The 20,205-nt window shown below is 36.4% G+C and overlaps 1 protein-coding gene across 1 annotated transcript in view; it reads right to left on the reverse strand.

Moving 5' to 3' along the window:
- Positions 1-18,354, reverse strand: part of SEC23A (Sec23 homolog A, COPII coat complex component) — a 56,333-nt gene extending 37,979 nt beyond the window's left edge. The window contains exons 1-10 of the mRNA XM_002916452.4: positions 18,140-18,354; positions 12,808-13,049; positions 11,293-11,350; positions 11,003-11,089; positions 9,397-9,633; positions 6,680-6,759; positions 5,589-5,733; positions 3,728-3,886; positions 2,536-2,651; positions 100-223 (exon numbers count right to left, since the gene is read on the reverse strand). Coding sequence (XP_002916498.1) covers positions 100-223; positions 2,536-2,651; positions 3,728-3,886; positions 5,589-5,733; positions 6,680-6,759; positions 9,397-9,633; positions 11,003-11,089; positions 11,293-11,350; positions 12,808-13,028 — 1,227 coding nt within the window. The 5' untranslated portion in view covers positions 13,029-13,049; positions 18,140-18,354. The remainder of the gene's footprint in view (positions 1-99; positions 224-2,535; positions 2,652-3,727; positions 3,887-5,588; positions 5,734-6,679; positions 6,760-9,396; positions 9,634-11,002; positions 11,090-11,292; positions 11,351-12,807; positions 13,050-18,139) is intronic.
- Positions 18,355-20,205: the final 1,851 nt, after the last annotated feature.

The following is a 20,205-nucleotide window of genomic DNA, read 5'->3' on the forward strand; positions in this document are numbered from 1 at the left end:
TAAAGCATATATTGAATTTGATTAATGATATTTTAAATTAACAGTCAAGCCTACAAATTTCTCTTGATAACATACCATACATGTCGTTTTGGCTCTTACCTTTATTTCTAATGTACCACCAAAGCCCATTTTAAACTGTCCATGCATATCTTTGGTAAAGACTCTTTGAAAAGTCTGTTTGAATAAGGAAGTGTTGAAAGAGTCACCCATTACCATGTATCCTCTGCATGGAAAGAACAAAAAAAAAATGTATGTGACACAAGTATTGGGTCCATGTATTAAAACCAGAAAAGTAAATTACCGCTCAATACTACCAACAAATTTTAAAGATATTTTCCAAAATGTGCTATTCCACCATTAATTTTTAAAACTCAAATATATAAGAGTATCTTTACCCCACAAATAATCTCAATCCTGAGGGTATCTGAGTGCCCCTAATACTTGCATTTGTCCTCAGTAATTTACTAAAATTCTTTTATAAATAGATAATACAGCCACACATTACAAAATTCAAAAGGTACAAAATGGTACACAGTAGCAAATACATCTCTCCCATCCCAGTGACCTGGTTCTCCATCCTGGTGAAGATGATGACAGTTTACGGCACATATTCTCAATCTTAAAAACAAATATATACCTGTGTATGTATATATTTGCATGAACTGTCTCTGTGTATATCACATCAAACTTAACAGGATCACATCCAGTGAATGAGAACAGGAGACTGAAGGACCATTTTCACTTCAAGCACTTATGTGCTTGATTTTTTTCAGTAAGCATATGCCTATTTTAATTTTTTTTTTATGTTTTAAAAAACATTAACTGTCAAATAAAACAATTCTGAGATACCATTTTGTTCTAACAGATCAGCAAAAATCACAGTCTGACAACATATTCTGTTGATGAGGCTGTGGAAACACAGATGGGAGTACAAAACGATGCAACCTGAATGCAGGGGAACTTGACAATATCTAACAAAATTACCTATATGTGTTCTCTTTAATCTAGCCAACCCACTACTGGGAATGTATCCCAAAGATATTCTGGAAAACAAAAAAAACAGCAGAATATATGCAGGGTATTCACTATTTCTAGTAATAAAAGATTGGAAACAATCCAGATAACAATCCAGATAATCATCTATTCGAGACTAGTTGAATAAAATATGGTACATCCACACAATGAGGTAAAATACTGATAGAGACCACTATCAGGGTGTAAGTGAAAAATGCAAAGTGGGTAAAGATGTGTAGAGTTTTCTGCTGCTCTCACAAAAAAGGGGATACATACACCCATATACTCACGCTACAAATATTTACATTTGCTCATATTTTTAAAATATTTTAAGTGGCTTTTAAACAAAATACAATCAAAAATTAAAATATGCAAAAGATTAAAACTGATATGGCATAATTAATTAATGGGAATTTTACTTCTGATACTGTGAAACTCTTGATTTATGTTATCTCTGATGCTATTATATATATATATAATTATTTTTTTAAGATTTTATTTATTTGAGAGAGAGAGTATAAGTTGGGGGAGAGGCAGATGGAGAGGAAGAAGCAGACTCCCCACTGAGCAGGGAGCCCGACGTGAGGGGAATCACGACCCGAGCCGAAGGCAGACACTTAACTGACTGAGCCACACAGGCGCCCCTATGTTATATCTTTGTAAATGTTATTTTCTCTGTTTGTCACCAGTATACAAAAATATAGTTGAATTTTGTACGCTGACCTTGATCTAGAAGTCTAGACAACATATTAATTCTAACAGTAGTATGTAAATTCTTTCAGACTTTCTACTTTCACAAGCATGTCATCTATGATGACCTATGTGATCGCTAAACCTGGTAATGCGCGCTAAGGACAACTTACACCACCTCACTTATTATCTGTTCCCTTTTACAGCAAACCTCTATGAAAGAGCTGTCTATACCCTTACTATTCAGTGTGGCCCTTGGTCCAAGGATCTTGTTTGAAAAGCAGAATTCCAAGTCCCACCCCATGCACAGTAAACCCAGAATCTGTACTTAAACAAGATACCCAGCTGATCTGCATATGTGAAAGTTTGAAAAGTTGTACTCTATACCAGCTGTTTACAATCCCCTCTTATTTTTCTAGTTCACTCTAAGTCAACTTTCACTCCTCTTAGGAAGGTCACCAATGATCTTTGCAGTGTCAAATTGCAAAAACTTGCAATCTTCTCCATTATTATTGCTATTAAAAAGAAATTCTGACAGTTCCCACATTTTTTTTCATGGTGTGTGAATTATATCTCAAAAAGCTACAATAATAAAACAATGACTGCACGATATCAAGACAAGCTTTTCAAACAGAACTTGTGCCTTTATAACTGAATTTTAGAAAAAATTTAAAGTGAGCTTTACTGAAAGGAGTATCAAAAACTGTTAACAGTTGTCCTGGAGTGGCAGGATGATGACTGTTTTTCCTAAACTGTCATTATTGGTTTATATTTGTAAACAGTAATTATCAGTCTATAATTGCAAAAACTGTAAGAACTATAAATACATACCCAGTGAGGTTGGGACAGCATTTCATCTCCAGGAGACCTGTCTGATCTAATGCACACGCATAGATATCAATAACATGGCCAGTAGTAGCAGCTCGATTAGCCAATGCTTCAAAATGCTACAAAAGATTTTTTTAAATCAAATCAAATCAAAGTAATGCAAAAACTTAACCATCCTATAAATCATTTTTCCCATAAAGAGATCAAAATAACCTAAAAAATACTAAAAGAATAATCCATAATAACTTAAATGTGATATGTTCTAATTTAATTTTATATAATAAAAAATTTCTCATAAAGTGATACAATAACTTATATAATAAGCCTGATACTTTTACATTTTGAAGGATTCTTTCTAAATATACTCCTAAATGAAGCTAACCGTGGAGAAAAGGCATACCAAACATCTTGCTAGTTTTTCCTGAGTAAATCCACATCCAGGTAACAAAAACATCATATATAAAGACAGTAACAAAAGGTATTAGATAAGCAAATAAAAAAATACTTTTGAAGCTACAACTATGAAAATTCCAAGCTCAAAAGGGAAATTAGGTAGCAGGAAAAAAGCATCCAGTAATAGTGACAAAAATTATGTTATTAATCACACTTTTAAAATTATTATTTATAATGACTACCAAAAAGAAAGAGATAATACAGCACAACTAAGCTAAAATTGTGGACTCCAGAGAGTCTTTTTTTAAAAAAAAGGACATTAACAGCAGAACCAATTCAAGGGAGTCAATAGTCAAAAGTAAAAACATACTGCCACAAACCCAAATAAAATTCAGGTAACATGAACAGAAAACAACTCACAAGAAAATGATGGACTATTCATGCTATGAACAATATAACTAGCTACAAGGCAGTCTCTTGGAAATGAAAAATTGGAAAATGCAAGAAATTTTTCCAAAGCAGGAAAGATATTCTTTAAAATGAATATTTAAAAAGGCACAAAGAGCTTCTCTCCGGAATAATCTTTAAAGAGATACCTATTGGTTCTATTAAGTCTTTAAATATTTAAAACCAGAAAAATCATAAAGAAAAAAAAAAAAAAGACTATTTCTCCAATTCTGAATAGTACTTACAGTATTAGACTTCACAATATCAGATTTCTGACCATCAAGTATTTGTATTCTTCCTCTTCTATCAAATAAATTTTTCTCCTAAAGCAAAAAGGCTTAAAAACCAGAATTACCTTAGTTCCCTTTTTAACATATTTGGCATTGTCTTTTTCAATGTCATGCCATGATCTTATAGGTGTCTTCAATTCATCTCCAACCACCATTCCAGGCCCCTGAGTGGCTGGACCACCAATGAACATCATGATACGAGCACCAGTGTTGGGAAAAGTACACTATCGGAAAAAAGTAACTTGTCAAAAGAGTTTAAAGGAAAATACAAGGATATACATTTCTAAATGTAAATTTTGACATATTCTTTCTAGAAAACAGGAAAGCATACATTTTCCAAGAAATAACCAAATATTTAAAATGAAATTTAAAAACAAGGTATTTGTTTGAATACCCTTCTTTTGAAATCCTATCCTAAGTAATAGTGCCTTCCCAACTCTAAAATAATCTATAAACCTGATCCCTATAAACAAAGATGCTTCTCCTGCTTACCTAATCCTAGACTGGGAGGAGTAGAGAAACAGTGAATTCTGTTTTGTTGTTGTTGTTTTATTTTTGATTTTTTATGTTTAAAACACAAGCACAGCTTATGTTTCTAGTTCAAGATGATGGACTAAGTACTCCAATCTACCTATCCTTCCTCCCAAGGTACCAGAGACATGAGAAAAAGCGGTATTATTTTACAAATAAATAAATAAGAGTTCTATAAGCAGACCAGAAATGTTGAGGAATCCAAACACATTGGATTAAAAAAGTTATGTCAATTATATCTTTTCTGAAGTTATAAGGTAAGATGAAAAATGTGCTCTGTATTTTTTGTCTAGTAACTGACTATGGAAATTGCAAATAAAAGCATTTCTAATAGGATTATATAAATTTTTCTTACTATGGAACAAAGTAGAGTAACTATACATATAGAGAGGAGATTTAAACTCCATAATGATATTAATAAATAAATAACTTCAAAGTTTGATGAGAAATGGGATATTTGCATGGTTTCAAAGATCCTCACCATCTAATGTTTACTAATTACAAAGGACGGGAAATAATAGTAATTCTACAGTGGAGAAACCTGCAGGCACAATCTTAGTAAGTGATCGTAGTGATTATATCACCTTGAATGGGGCAAATGAAAATCATGGGCCACCTGATAGGGTGTAATGAGAACACAGCATTATTTCTATGATATTCCTGCCAATAACCTGAACCTAATTGTGAGGATACATCAAAACAAACCTAATTTGAGAGAGTCTATGAAATAACTGGCCTGAATCTTCCAAAGTGTCAAGTTCATGAAAATAAAAGAAAAGCTGGGGAACTGTTCCCGACGGAAGGAGACTAAATAGACATACCACTAAACACGTCTCTAAACTAAATCTTTTCCGTAAATGAAATTATTAAAATAACCAGCAAAACTTGAATGAGCTCTGAAAACCAGGTGGTAGTAATATATCAGTGTTAATATTCTGATTTTAACAACTGTATTGTGGTTACATAGGAAAATATCCTGATTTATAGGAAATACAACTCAAGTATTCAAGGGGTCGGGAACGTATCAGCATCTTAAATAGTTCAAGAGGAAAAAAGTTCTTTACAACTTTTCTGTAAATTTGATACCATTTCACATTTTTAAAAAGCATTTTTTAAAACTCTCTTTTCTAATTATTAAGCTTAAGATATGTGCAGTGTAAAATTTTCAAATTCTACTTAAAAGCAAAATTCCCCTTATCCTACCACTGCTAATATTTGGACGAACACCCTTCCAGGTGCCTCTCTACACAAAAGGATATACTGCATGTCAAACTTTAAATATAATTATACACTTCCTGTCCTAATGACCTGATTTTTCACTCAACATTACCTTGTACATATCACTGATACGCACACACACACATTTACGTTCCCAAACAATGCTATCATCACTACCTCAAGCAGTCCCACAGCTATGGAAAGTGCCACTCCAGAGGAACGCAAAGGTCTCTTTCCCTGTGGTACAGGCCAAGGGTCTCGTTGCAGTTCTCCCAGAAGATCTGTGAGATTCATGTCTATTTTTTGTACTGGCTGCAAGAATCTGCAAAACAAAATTAAATAAAAAGTCCATTATAAATGTCCATGGGTAAGAGTTTAAGAAACAAACTGTCGGGGCGCCTGGGTGGCTCATTAAGCGTCCGCCTTCGGCTCAGGGCGTGATCCCAGGGTCCTGGGATCGAGCCCCACATCGGGCTCTTCCGCTGGGAGCCTGCTTCTCCCTCTCCCTCTGCTCCTCCTCCCTGCTCACATGCTCGTTTTTTCTCTCATAAATAAAATCTTTAAAAAAGAAAAAGAAAGAAATAGAGAAAAGTAATTTGAATACATGGCAGACCAATGGTTCTCTAACTTTTGTGTACATCAGAACTGGTGGGAGAGCTTATTTTAACAGATTGCTGGCTGCGGAGTTTTGTTTCAGTAGGTCTGGGGTAGGGCCCAAGAATTTGCATTTCAAACAAGTTCCCAGGTGATGCTATCTACTGGTCCAGAACCACAGTCTGAGTACAACTGCTATAAGGGAAACACTCACACCAAGTATTACTTCAGGACTGCATCTTTTATTTACCAGTCTAGTAAGTTTTAAGGCTACTAAAATAATTATGAGAAGATACATCAATTCAATTTTTGTAATACCACCTCTGATTAGTGGGGGAAAAAAACTACCTCTAAGGCTAAGAAAGCAAAATGAAAAGCTTTTCAGTCCCTATTTTTGCTTGGCTGCCTTCAACCACTGAAGTTTTTATGAACTTAAAAATAAAAGATCAGGAATATATGAAAACTAAAGTAACTCCTTAACACTGTAATGATGAGAAACCAACTATTTTGGCGACATGATTCTGCCTCAAACTGTTTAGAAGGTATACTAATGCAATGTATTTATATCCCTAAAAATATTTAACATAGTATCACTGCATGTCTATGTTCAAGGTAAGGGGATTTAAAAGAGCTGCACAAATTGTAAAATTCTCTTTGCCATATTTAATTATTACCTATTGGAAGGAGGTGGCTGCTGTACCTGAGGACCACGTGTTGCTTGAGTAACGGGCACTTTAGAGAGTCCCAGCATTTCCTGTAAAGAGATTATTTCTGTGATATCCATTCAATTACTCCTACAAAGATGTATCAACTACTACTTACCTTGTGCAAGGTGCTGTACTAGGTATTAGGGACACAAAAACAAAGAACATAAAGTCTCTTTCCTCAGAAAGCAAAAGGTCCAGTTGGGGAGACTGTCAGGTAAACAATAACAATACAATGAAATAGTCACCATAAGCGAGCAAAGTACAAGGTGCTAAAGAAGCAAAAGGGATACTAGCTCAGAAATACTTTATTTCTAATTAATAGTCAAAAAGTCACCGTGTAACTTGAATGTCTGTATTTCTTAACTTATATTCATCCATCCCTTTGAGCAACTATATTTCAAATATCTGCTGTGTGCCAGCCAGGCATCTAATGGTAAAAAAATATATACAGTCCCTGACCTTATGAAATTAAAATCTGGTGAAATAAATAGCAGTTAATAAGATCATTAGCTAAAAAAGTATACAATTGCAATTGTAATAAATGTTTCCCAGGAGAGATACATGGAATCATATAAAAGGGGTTATAAGGTACACATACCTTGTATGTCTATTCTTCTCAATTTTTGACTTACTGCCTAACCAAATTGCCGGTTTTGTTTTGAATTTTTAATGTGTACAAAATTCCTCTCCAGACACATAAAAATATTATTTTACTAAGTTTTCTTTAATTTAGAAATGCTTAGTCATGAAGTGATAGAGTAAAAGTATATAACAGAAAATCAGAAAGTCTAAATATTTGGAAAGAAAAAAATACTGAACTAATCCTACAGTATTTCCTAAACTCCTAGCAGGAAAAACAACTTCTTACTAAGAACTTACTATGTGTTAGATTCTGTGCTAAACTATATACACTATTTCTTCACAAAACAATAATGAAGTAGATTTCCTAATCCCTACTTTATAAGTGAAAACTGACACTAACAAAGGCTATGCAACTTGTCAAAGGTTACACAACTAGTAAGTGGCAAAGCAACATATTAACCCAGGTTTTGCCACGAAGCCCTGTAAGAGTTTACACTATTCTGAGTATTCTCACATTATTTCACTTAGTAGTAATAATAGCTTTGTAAAATAGGTGTTTATCCTTTTTCACAGAGGATAAGAGAACAAGCAAAAAGATCAACCCAAGATTGCACAAATGGAAGAGTTAAGATTTGAATCCAGGACTATTTGGGGAGCAAACCCAAGCTCTTTTCGACAAAATGGATAGAGAAGGAAAATAAAAACATTTTAATGGAGAAAAAAATTTAGTCTGTAGGCATTTATTGCCTGCTACAAAAAAGGGGGTATTTTATGTATTACATATGTATTATATAATTTAAGTAAAATGTACTCTACAATCAGAGGTAACATTAAACAACTTTAAATAAATTTACAGTTGAAAAATAACAACAGCAAACACTTACAGGCACAAACCATTCAATTTTCATGACCACACTGTAAGGCAGATACTATTATTACCTCTCTTCTACAAATGAAAAAAACTAAGGCACAGACAGACTAAAACTTGCCCACTTTCTCTCCTGTCTCACAGAAACAGATGATCCCCCTCTTCAAGGTACTCTGCTTCCTGTGCTCCTGAAGGAATCCCTAGCGTCTTCTGAAACCTCACCTCACTCTTTCTTTCACTCACCCTCTTTCGTCTCTTTCCCTCCTACGCATAACACTGTTGCCTTCCTTACCTTCAACAAACCTCTTGAAAGGACACAGACTCTAATTTTCTTCACTTCCTCAAATCCTATTCATGATCTTATTCACGGTTCATTATCCTCCCCATCCGAAGCTACAAATTCCTCCACTATTTTCAATCTCAATTAACTGTAGCACCACTATCCCAAGTCTGCCAAGCTTCAAAATAGAATCATTCAAAATCATTCTCAAAATCTTCTTTTCTTTTTCATTCTGGGCTACTTGGATGCTCCAAAGTCTGACTTAATGTCTAGCTACTTTACACGAGGTTTACCTATCATCTTCTAGGCTAACTATTCTTAACTGGGGGTTGTAGCAGAGTCACTTAGAAAGTTTTTCAAAATGCTTACATGAACAATCTTAACCCTCTCAACAATCTCCCAATACAAGCACATATTCTCTCTCATGGTCTAGCAAAATCTCTAGGCAAAAAAAAATATATTGAAAAATATCCCCAGATGATCCTAATAAGCCACACAGAACTCCCCATCTTGGAAGAAAAGCTTCAATTTGCCCCCAAAATAAAAATGTTGTCCTAGTGTATGAAAAAATATATACTCTTGGTTCATACATTAATAACTCTCAAGCCTTAAAATACTCACCTTGCCAAACATAATAAAAGTGTTTAGGTCCTAAATGAGATATCAAGAAACAAAACGTAATATTCTGTGGTTGCTTTCCCTCAGCCTTCAGCATGACAAATCTCTTGCAAAATACCTTCAGTCTCCCCATTAAAAGTGAGGGGTCTTCAATCTGCATAGTAACAGTTTAAGGCAAATGAAAGAAAACTGATACCAACACTAAATTTAAAGACTTTGTTAGAATTTAGTCATTCATCATAAAAATATTTTCTACAAACTTACACCCAGAACACATTTACAGACATTTATAGAGTGATGCCCACAGATAAGGTTCAAACTACCATTCCTGTTTACCTGCAGTTGTTTGGCAGACAGATCTTTCGTTCCTCTGAACACGTAGCTTTTTGAAATGCCCTCACATCCAAGTTCATGAACCTGTACCATTCTCCCAAAAGTAATAAGTCCAACCAAAGCTGTAGGTGGTAAAAGACTTAATGACATCTGCATAGATTCTTTCAGGGCTTGTAAATCTTCATCTTCCATGCAAGTATCAACCACATAGAGGAATATCAAAGGCATCTGAGGACCACGCTTTTAAAAAAATGTTGCAATAATAAGAAAATAATGTTAATGAATTAACACTCAGCACAATATATAAGAATAATTAGAAGACTAATTAAATAATTTACAGTACATTCATATAATGAAATCTTAAGTCATTTCAGAAATTAAACAAGTTATACATGCACAGAGAGCTATCTAGAACATATCAAGAGAAAAATTAAATTTAAAAACATTATTTATAGTTTCAAAAGCTTTTGATTTTAACTGTATGAGGTTTCATTTTCTAGAACAAGTATTTATTTCTCTTAAAATAAAACAATAGTTATAAAGCTTAAAAACTAAATAAGGCAATTTTTATAAAATAATTATCTAAACCTGAATCAGACTGCAAGAGAACTGGAAACTAGGTAGGTTGGACAAATTACTTACTGGCTCAAGTGAACCACATTCTGCTTTCTCTACAACATTCACAAAGCGTATTATCACTTTAATACTTATATACGTAAACAACTATATAAAGGCATTCAGAAAGGAAAGAAAAAAGACTTTCTTAACAAGGACCAAAGTCAGAGCAACTTTATTAATTAGACTTGGGGATATATCATCAGGTTCTAGCATCATATTGACTTAAGTATTTCTTTCTTTTTTTTTTTTTTTTTAAAGATTTTATTTATTTATTCGACAGAGATAGAGACAGCCAGCGAGAGAGAGGGAACACAAGCAGGGGAGTGGGAGAGGAAGAAGCAGGCCCACAGCAGAGGAGCCTGACGTGGGGCTCGATCCCACAACACCGGGATCACGCCCCGAGCCGAAGGCAGACGCCTAACCGCTGTGCCACCCAGGCGCCCCTGACTTAAGTATTTCTTAACTAACCTTCCAACTACACAGCAACATTGAAACTGTTTGATTAAATTAAAACTGTATGTCTCAAATTTGAGTTTTAAATGCTCTCCTAAATTGGAATGTTGGAATGTTAAAAATATTCTGAATTAAGTTACTGGAAAGGAAGTCAAATGGCATATAAATCATATGGAACACCACTTAGCAAGCATTTTATTTATTGTGCCACAAATGGTCCAATATTTGCACAATAAAAAAAAAATACCTGTCTAAAATATAAGTACCCAGTCTTAGAAAAATTGTTTATTGATCTACTCAGTATAGCATATCATCGTCACATCACCCAATATCCTGGCCACCCATTAAATAACCACCACAGAGAAATTACCTTGTTCAAATTGACAAGGACAGTTCTCACCTCTTAAATGCTCCATCAATTCAATATGATAACCAAGAATGATGCCTTTTAAGTCATCTCAATTAAACAATTATTTTGGTATAAAGTAAATTACTAGACATTTAAAACTTTCTTAAGGATTTACTCTTATGTTCTTACCAGAACTACATATTCAATGCTAGAAAACTGAGGTAAAAGCTCAGCAGGTTGATTCAGTTCAGATATACCAGCATAAGTAGGTGGAAACTATGGAGAAAAAAACAAAAATTTTTAACAAATTATTTGCCAGAAAGTAATGAAATTCTAAACTGCAAATAATTTTCTGATCATTTAGTTATTAAAAAGTATTTTTAATAAGAAAAAATATTTCATCTTTTTTTAAATATGCATTTTTCTACATATTTAGACCAGTACCAAAGCATTAACATCTACATTGGGGGTTTTCTTACCTGATTCCTTTGATAACAAAAGTTGCAAGCCCAGAGTTTTGCTCGATAATCCACCTGACTGTTTTAAGAAAAGATAAAACAGAGCTCATGTTTCAGTTCAATTGTACAATGATCGTAATTTCAGCAAAACTGATTTCTTTCTGAAACATGAACAACATTCAAATTAATAGTTAAAGTGATCTTTAAAAGCCATTACTTTCAGATGTTGCCAGGATCTAATTCATACTTTTAACATATACAAGTTCACCTAAATGAACATAACTTTTAATATGAAGCAAATATCAGTAAAATTAAGATAATCCCTTTTTTCTTCAAATGATTTAGTAACTTCTACACTCAGATCTAGAAAACATTTATTTAATTCAAAAATATATTTATTGAATGCTTAATATGTACCAGCCATTATTCCAGGTACTGGTGATACAGCAGTAAACAAAGGATCAAAAGTCCCTATTATTCATGGAGCTTATAATCTAGAACAGAAAGACATACAATAGAAAAGGAGATGCATAAACACAGAAGATACTTTCAGATAGTGATAATAAGAGATTAAAGATAACAAAGCAGGGTGTGAGAATGTGTTTGGGAGGGCTATTTTAAAAGAAAGCCGCCTTAAATAAACACCTGAAACGTGATCTAAATGAAAAGGAACCAGTCAATCCAGGCAGAGCAATCCAGGCAGAATACACAGCTGCTGCACAAGTTTCAAGGCAGGAATAAATCTGGTATGTTCAAGGATCAGAAAGAGGGTAAGGTATAATGTAGATAACAATAAGGAAAATGGATAATGTAAGATGAAGGCAGAAATACACAAAGGTTAGATGATGTAAGGTTTTGTAAGTCTTGACAAGCAGTTTGGATTTTTCATTCCAAGTATAATAAGACATTATTAAAGGATTTTAATAATCTGATATCCATTTGTAGCACTCTAGCTTCAGGATAAAGAATAAACTGCTGAAAGACAAGAATGGAAACAGGGTGGCCGTTTAGGAGGATAATTAAATTGTCCAGGAAAAAAAATGGTGTCTCTTGGAGTAGAGTGTACTAGCAGAGACTGAATATAAGAGACAGAATCAGCAATGTTCTGGAGGCAAAAGCACAGTTGCTAGCCGACTGGGTGGGGAGAGGGGGTGGAAAGAGGAAAAAAAGATGATTCTTGATACTCTGGTTTATGCATTAAGAAATCATAACATTTTCAAACACCATAAGACTCAGTTATGACTTAACTAATGACACAAGGTGGGTCTAATAACAACACACACCTAGCACCAGCACCAGAATCTAGAGATACTAGTGATAGGATCGAACAGTTCATATAGTGACAATTTTACCTTTGGTCTCTTATCAACAGTACAAATAGAATATCTTTCAATTTTACAGGTCTTTGGATTTGACTACCCTAATTTGAAAAAATAACTGTAACAGAAACAAAGACATTTTATGTAAATGAGCAAGAAAGAAACTATAATTTGAAATAGTATTGCCATGTAAGTTTTTTCAATATATTTTAATTACCATAATGGATTCAAAACTGCACGGCAAGTGGTCCTACTACACAGAACAGGTTCATACTGAATAGGTGGTAAATCAGGTCTCTCCTTCAGTGGTGTGAATAGGGCTGCTACTGGAACGACCATTCTTGTAGCTTCCAGTCGACTTGATGGCCAAACATTCCAACTAAATCGGACTCCATCTCGTTCTTCATTTTGTTGGATGAATTCCAAATATGTTGTCATCGTAGAGCCTGATGTTTACTTCTGTGACAAAATTAAAGATGTTTAAAAATCTTTTTTTTTCAAGATTTTATTTATTTATTTATTTAACAGAGAGAGAACACAAGCAGGGGGAGCAGCAGGCAGAGGGAGAGCGAGAAGCAGGCTCCCTGCTCCCCCCAACGTGGGGCTCAATCCCAGGACCCCGGGATCAAGACCTGAGCCAAAGGCAGAGCTTAACCAACTAAGTCACCCTCGCGCCCCTAAAAGTCCTCTTAAGGAAAACTAAAATGTTTTCCCCACTTTCAGCAATATTAATTCATGAGAAATCATAACCAAATGAAAGTATTTATCTCAGAAAAAAAAAAAATTAGCAAGCAACAATAACCTCACTTTTAACAAAATAACAATGACTCTACAGAACCCAGTGCTCATTAGGCCCACTAAGAGGTATTTTCTCCTTTTTTTATTCATTCTTTTAAAAAAGTAAAATAGGTGTCCTATTTATTTAAGAGTGCATAGGAAAGAAAGTCAAAGATGGGGGAAAATTTAGATTCTATGTTTTCCATATCTGCCCTCTAAATTACATTATTCTAATGAGCAGATTATCAAAAACATTAAATTCTAAAGCTCATATGGTTTTCTAACCAGAAGATGACAAGTTTCCACAAAACCTGCTAGAAGAGAATGCTTAACAGTGCATAACAAAAACATTTTTCTAAAACTGGGTACTTCTGTTTTAGACAGGTAATTTTTTTTTATTGTTCAAATATAGGAGAACCTGTGGCACAATAAATAAAATGCTTGTTAAGTGGTGTTCCCTATGTTTTATGCCATTTGACCTCCCTTGCAGTAACTTAATTCAGAATATTTTTAACATTCCAACATTCCGACTTAGGAGAGCACTTTAAACTCTAATTTGAGACATGCAATTTTAATATAATCACTTAAATTTATTAGCAGGGGGAGAAGGATGCTGCTCTCATGAGGGCCCAGTATCAAGAGACATCTCCATCTTGTTATTCTCTATCTAGAATGCCAGCCTTCCTACCTAGGCAACACTTCTGTCTCACATTCTCAAACTGTAACAGTGATTAGTGAAGGAAAGAAATTGTAAAATTTAAAGTTCTGAGAGGATAGAGAGTTTAAAGTGCTATGTGGGAGGCCAAAAGATTTGTAGGAGAGATGAAAGATATCAAGAACTGAAGTATTATGAAGGTAGGGTGCCAAAAAGCCAACAGTGATGCTGAGTTGCTAAGAATGACAACAGGATGAGGAACTGATTCTAAAATGTAACTAAGGGAAGAAAAGATATTGTTTGAAAATAGCATACTGAATATAATAATTTTAATTTCAGGAACTTTTTCAAATAGATTTTGTTAAAAAAAGTTACAGGGGCGCCTGGGTGGCACAGCGGTTAAGCGTCTGCCTTTGGCTCAGGGCGTGGTCCCGGCGTTGTGGGATCGAGCCCCACATCAGGCTCCTCCGCTATGAGCCTGCTTCTTCCTTTCCCACTCACCCTGCTTGAGTTCCCTCTCTCGCTGGCTGTCTCTGTCTCTGTCACATAAATAAATAAAATCATTTAAAAAAAAAAGAAAGAAAAAGTTACAGAAAGTGAAGCTTAGCAAATCCAGGTATTTCTCTTCCTTAGCAGCTAAGAATTTTATTTTCTTTAAAATAAGAATGTTATATATTAAATATATCTCAGTTTTAAAAAAAAAAAGAAAAATTAAACTCTGTATTTCCTATCAGAATCTCAGCAACAACTGGAGAATAATATGCTAATCAAAAGTGAACACAGATTTTTCAAAGGTTGATAAGGGATAAAGAGGAATCCTAAGATAACTAAACTTGTTTAGAAAAGATGACCTTCAAGGTAAATACAGAAGCCAGATTCAAGAAGAACAGCATGAGTTTTCAAGAAAAAGTGGTTGTTAAAAAATAATGATAAAACAAAGGTCTGGAATAGTCAGAGGACAGTTAGATGCCAACCTCAGTTTTCTCTCCTCTGGGAGAGAAATCCAGTTTTTAGCAACAGCTTCCATGCTACAGATGTGAAAATAAACTCCAGGACTATGCAATCCCTCCCATTATTTCTACGGAACAAAAAGCAAATGAAGTTTTCCATTTTGCATGTATAATCAAATCTATACAATCTAAAATGTATCATCAAAAAATTTTTTTAATTTTTTAATTAAAATTTTAAAAAATAACAAAACGCATCACCAAAAAGCATTAAAATACCTATTAAAATACTAGACCAATCAGGGTTTTTCATCTGAACCACAAAAACACAAAAAATGTTTTGACTCAATTCTCCAAAAACGGTAAATAACTAGTACTTAGGTATTCGGCATACATTTTCTCAACTGATGAAGTGAATCTGTCACCTGGAAAATAACTGACAGTAGTTATTAACAAAGATAAAATTTGAGCTTTCAAGCAAATATAAAGAAAAGTGTTAAGATTTTATTTTTTATTTGACAGAGAAAGACAGAGTGTACAAGCAGGGGGAGCCGCAGACAGAGGGAGAGGGAAAAGCAGGCTCCCTGCTGAGCAAGAAGTCTGTTGTGGGGCTCAATCCCAGGACCCTGAGATCGTGACCTGAGCCAAAGGCAGACGCTTAACCCACTGAGCCACCCAGATGCCCCACAAATACCAAAATTTTTGAAAATCTGTGTCCTGTGCTTCACAGCTGGCTAATACGTAAAGATTTTTCTGGTAAGATCGGTGGTGATATTAATGTGAATTTTCTATTGTATAATGAAACATGTCAACATTTGGAAAATATACTTTATTCAGTGGAGCAAAATCTCCCAAATGATCAATTAATGATATTACAAAATCATGCATGGATAAAGATCCATTCAAAGTGCAAGACAGACCAATGAATTTTAATGCAATAGAGCAAAAAGTTCATTTCTAAGATTTCAGACTTCTCACTGCTCTTAACCCTTGATTTCTGAATTAAAACTGTCAAGTTGTAGTAGTGTAGTATCAAAGAAGAATATGCACAATTATCTGGAAAAGGTATTAAAATATCCTCCTTTTTCCAACTACATATCTATGTGAAGCCAGACTTCTTTCATACAATTCAAGTAAAATAACATATCACGACAGACAATGAAAAGTAGATATGAAAATCCACCTGTCTTCTATTAATGTGGGGTTTTCGGGGGTTTGGGGGTTTTCTTTTTTTTTTGGATCCTCAATAATTTTAAGAGTCCAAAGGCCAAGGTCTTAGGACATTAGGGCTTGATTCAATCAGAGAGTCTCGTAGAGAAAGGCTCTATGAGACTTAGCATAAAGACATTTACACACAATAGCCAGGTTTAAGTTTCTACAAGTAACAAGGCTGGACTGTAACATCCTTACTTTTTATGACATTCTAAATATCACCTGTCTTGATATTTGAGCACAATTACCCTCCTTCTCCTCTCTGCTCTAAGATCATATTTGTTCACTAAATCATATCTATTTTATTTTGTACATTCTCACTTTTTGGCAGTATTTTGAAAAAGTCCCACCTATTTCTTCTTAACTGGTCCAATTACATGGCTATGCACAACACCTCCCTGACTTCCCTCACCTTTCCAAGGTAGGAACTGCTCAATTTTAAAACCACTAATTCTAGTACAAACCTTTCCACGCTGGGCCCTATATCCAACAATGGCATATCTGAAATAAATTCCTTTTACAAACTAGCTTTTTATAAAATGTCATTATTTGATTGGCACTCTGTCCCCTAATCTTGGTTAAAACCAAATGATTCAGACACTGTATTAGGATGGAGATTTAAAATATTAATCATAATATTTTTTCAAGTTGTACAAAACACAAAAAAACTATGCTAAAGAAATGTCTCATTTCCCAGCACAACTTACAATCACTGGGACTTCAGTTAAATAATTTCTCATGGTATAACTAAAAGCAAAGAGGCAAAGCAAAACACTACTTTTCTTTAACCTAGCATATCATGCTCACATGTAATACATGCCCACAGTAATTTTAAAAACTTTTCCTATTCAATAATAATTGGGAGTTTGCAATATTCCAATTTTTGCACTTTTATAGATCCTAAGTGAAAATAACTTAAATTGCAAGAAAAATTTGAGCTTCTTCCAATCAGATGTATTTAACAACTAAGTGTGCCTCTCTACTTTTCAGTTGTAAAATCCTCAGTGAAGTTTTCAACTGCTTTTCATGCCTAACTTTATGATCTTGAACAAATAACCTGATTCTCAATTTCTCATCAGTAAGATGAGGGGTTGAGGCTAGAAAACTACAAAGCTGCTTAAATTCTATGAGTCAAATAAAAATGGTCGGACTTCCAAAACGCTGTTAATTAGACTACTGGAAAAGAGAGAGAAGGAAGACTTCACATTTATATTTAAATTCATACTTAAATCTGAAACTTCCTTTAACCAAGTTATTTTGGCTAGTTACACACGGCTTTGCGGGGTGGAGGTTGAGGAAATTCACGGGAATTCAACACACACCAGAGATTACACGTCGATTTTGCTTTTCCTTTCCCACCAAAAAGGGAAAACGCTAGCACAACAAAAAAAATGGGTCCGATCTGAAAACGGCACTCTACTCGTAATCGAGGCCTAAGGCGTTAGCTTGACCTGCCACTTAATTCTCCTTATCCCCTTTGACTCCCAAGGCCGAACTACCGATGACGAAGTCACCTGGGTTCAAAGTCTAGGGCACTTCAGATCAAGCAAGGTACGAACCAACAAACTCAAGGGTCCAGAAGCGGTGACAAGCTGGGGTGAGGAAGGCAGATCGCCCGGGAGGCGGGGGTGGGTGCTGGGCGAGATGCTGAACTGCCGTTTTTCACCTGACTCCCAGCTTTCGCACCTTATCCAGGGGAGCTTGGTGAGGGACCGGGCCGCGAGGCCCCGGAAGAACGAAGCAGAGTAGTAGGTGAGACCGTGAAGGGGTCAGGATTCAAAGGTGCCGCCGCCGGCGCGCCCGCCTGCTCCGGAGTACCAAGAGGGCAGAGTAAGCACCACCCCAGAGCCCCCCGCCTGCCGGCACACAGCCACATAGCTTCCCCTCCCCCGCTTTCCGCTGAGCGCCCGCGGCCCCTCCGGGAAGCCGGGGGAGGCAGCCCCAAAGTCAGTCCTTACCACAATGCTCCCAAACGAGATCCGCACCGGTCGCAGCGACCGCCTTGCAAAATCGGTCCTCTCAGCCGACCTGGAGCAACCGTGGCACTGCAATCAGGGCCGGCGCCGCCCCGCCCCCGGCCTCCGCGCAAAACCCCGCTGGGCCAACATGGCTGGTGCCGCCTCTGCCACGTCAAGGGACGGAGGGGCGGGGCGACCGCGCCAGGGAACCGAAGGCGAGAGTGCGGGACCCGACGGAGTGGAGCGGGGATAGGGCATGAGGAGGGGAAGGGGCGTGGACGGAGCCGGGGCGGGGCTACCGGATGAAGGAACTAATGGGGAGGGCGCGGTACTCGGGTGGGGCCGGGGGACAAGGAGGAAAGAGGGGAGGGAAGAGGCGGCGACTGAGCCTGGGGCGGGGCAACCAAGACAAACCTGGCTGGGGACCACCAGAGGGGAAAGGCACCCTAGAGGAATTGCAGCGCCTTCACCCTTTCCCGGGAGCCACAGCAGATCCCACTTCCTGAGGGCCGCAGGGGACAGTGGGAACTTCTGTCGCCATTCAGACTCCTCAACTCTGGGCGGGAGGCGTAGGGCAGGACATCCTTTCCTGGAGGGCCCTGGTTGATTCCTAGAACCACAAAACCACATCTCCCCTAAAAAAAAACAAAGTGAAAAGTTCTTTTTTTCACTTAGTGCAACAAATATTTCCTGAGCACTACTATGTGCCAGGTGCTGGAGCAATGCCGATGATATGACATAGGCAAAACAGGCCAAAATTCCTGGACTGTACATTGGATTTTTGTATTCCTAGACAGTCCACCTCTTTCCTCCTACACTGCATCTGCCATCCCTCCTCCTCACCACTACAATCTCTGGCGATTAATCTTGATGTGTTTTCTGCTTCTCTTTCCAAGGAAAGAACTGAGCAAAATGGGAGAGACAAACAGGTTGGAAAGACAAAATTCAGTGTAGGCCTGCAAATAAAGTGAGCCCAGGATGCTACCTAAATGAGGATTCTTTTTTTTTAATTTAAGATTTTATTTATTTATTCGACAGAGATAGAGACAGCCAGCGAGAGAGGGAACACAAGCAGGGGGAGTGGGAGAGGAAGAAGCAGGCTCATAGCGGAGGAGCCTGATGTGGGGCTCGATCCCACAACACCGGGATCACGCCCTGAGCCGAAGGCAGACGCTTAACCGCTGTGCCACCCAGGCGCCCCTAAATGAGGATTCTTGACTGAAAGCACAGCAAGTAAACAGCTGTGGGCAATGGTAAAAAGGTGGAATAAGGACATTCGCAAAAAGAAGTAAGATCCAAGAATGAGTAGAGTAAATAGACATAGACAAGAGGATCCATGGGAAACCTGGAATTCGGTGAGGAATAAACCAAAGTATAGCACCTTTGATAATTTCATTCACTTCGTGGTCCCCAGAAATGCATCTTTGCCTTGCAGCTCAATGAAACCTAAGAAGTCATAATCCCTTGTTTTTAGCTGAACAAAGGCCTTTGTTCCCTATTACAATGAAATAGATGTTAGGATGGGCAATAAATTTATTTATATCTTTGTGTACTATAAGATGAATGAGTTAGCTTTACCCTCAGATAATAGCATCAAGATCTACTGGACCCAACTTTAATTCTCTGGGGTTTTCTTTTTTTGGAGTTCTATATGTAAGAACCCATATTTCATGACTTTTATTCTTTCTTAGAGGTCTTCCAAAGAACAGAGAAAATCATTTTTTAAAAAATAGAATAAAACTTATTCTATTTGTACTTGCCTTTTGGATCCATTGGACTCTCATNTTTATTTATATCTGTCTTTGTGTACTATAAGATGAATGAGTTAGCTTTACCCTCAGATAATAGCATCAAGATCTACTGGACCCAACTTTAGTTCTCTGGGGTTTTCTTTTTTTGGAGTTCTATATGTAAGAACCCATATTTCATGACTTTTATTCTTTCTTAGAGGTCTTCCAAAGAACAGAGAAAATCATTTTTTAAAAAATAGAATAAAACTTATTCTATTTGTACTTGCCTTATGGATCCATTGGACTCTCATAAATCTAGAATATATCATGGGACCT

The sequence above is a fragment of the Ailuropoda melanoleuca genome, chromosome 20 (assembly GCF_002007445.2).
Source record: "Ailuropoda melanoleuca isolate Jingjing chromosome 20, ASM200744v2, whole genome shotgun sequence".
Lineage (NCBI taxonomy): Eukaryota > Metazoa > Chordata > Mammalia > Carnivora > Ursidae > Ailuropoda > Ailuropoda melanoleuca.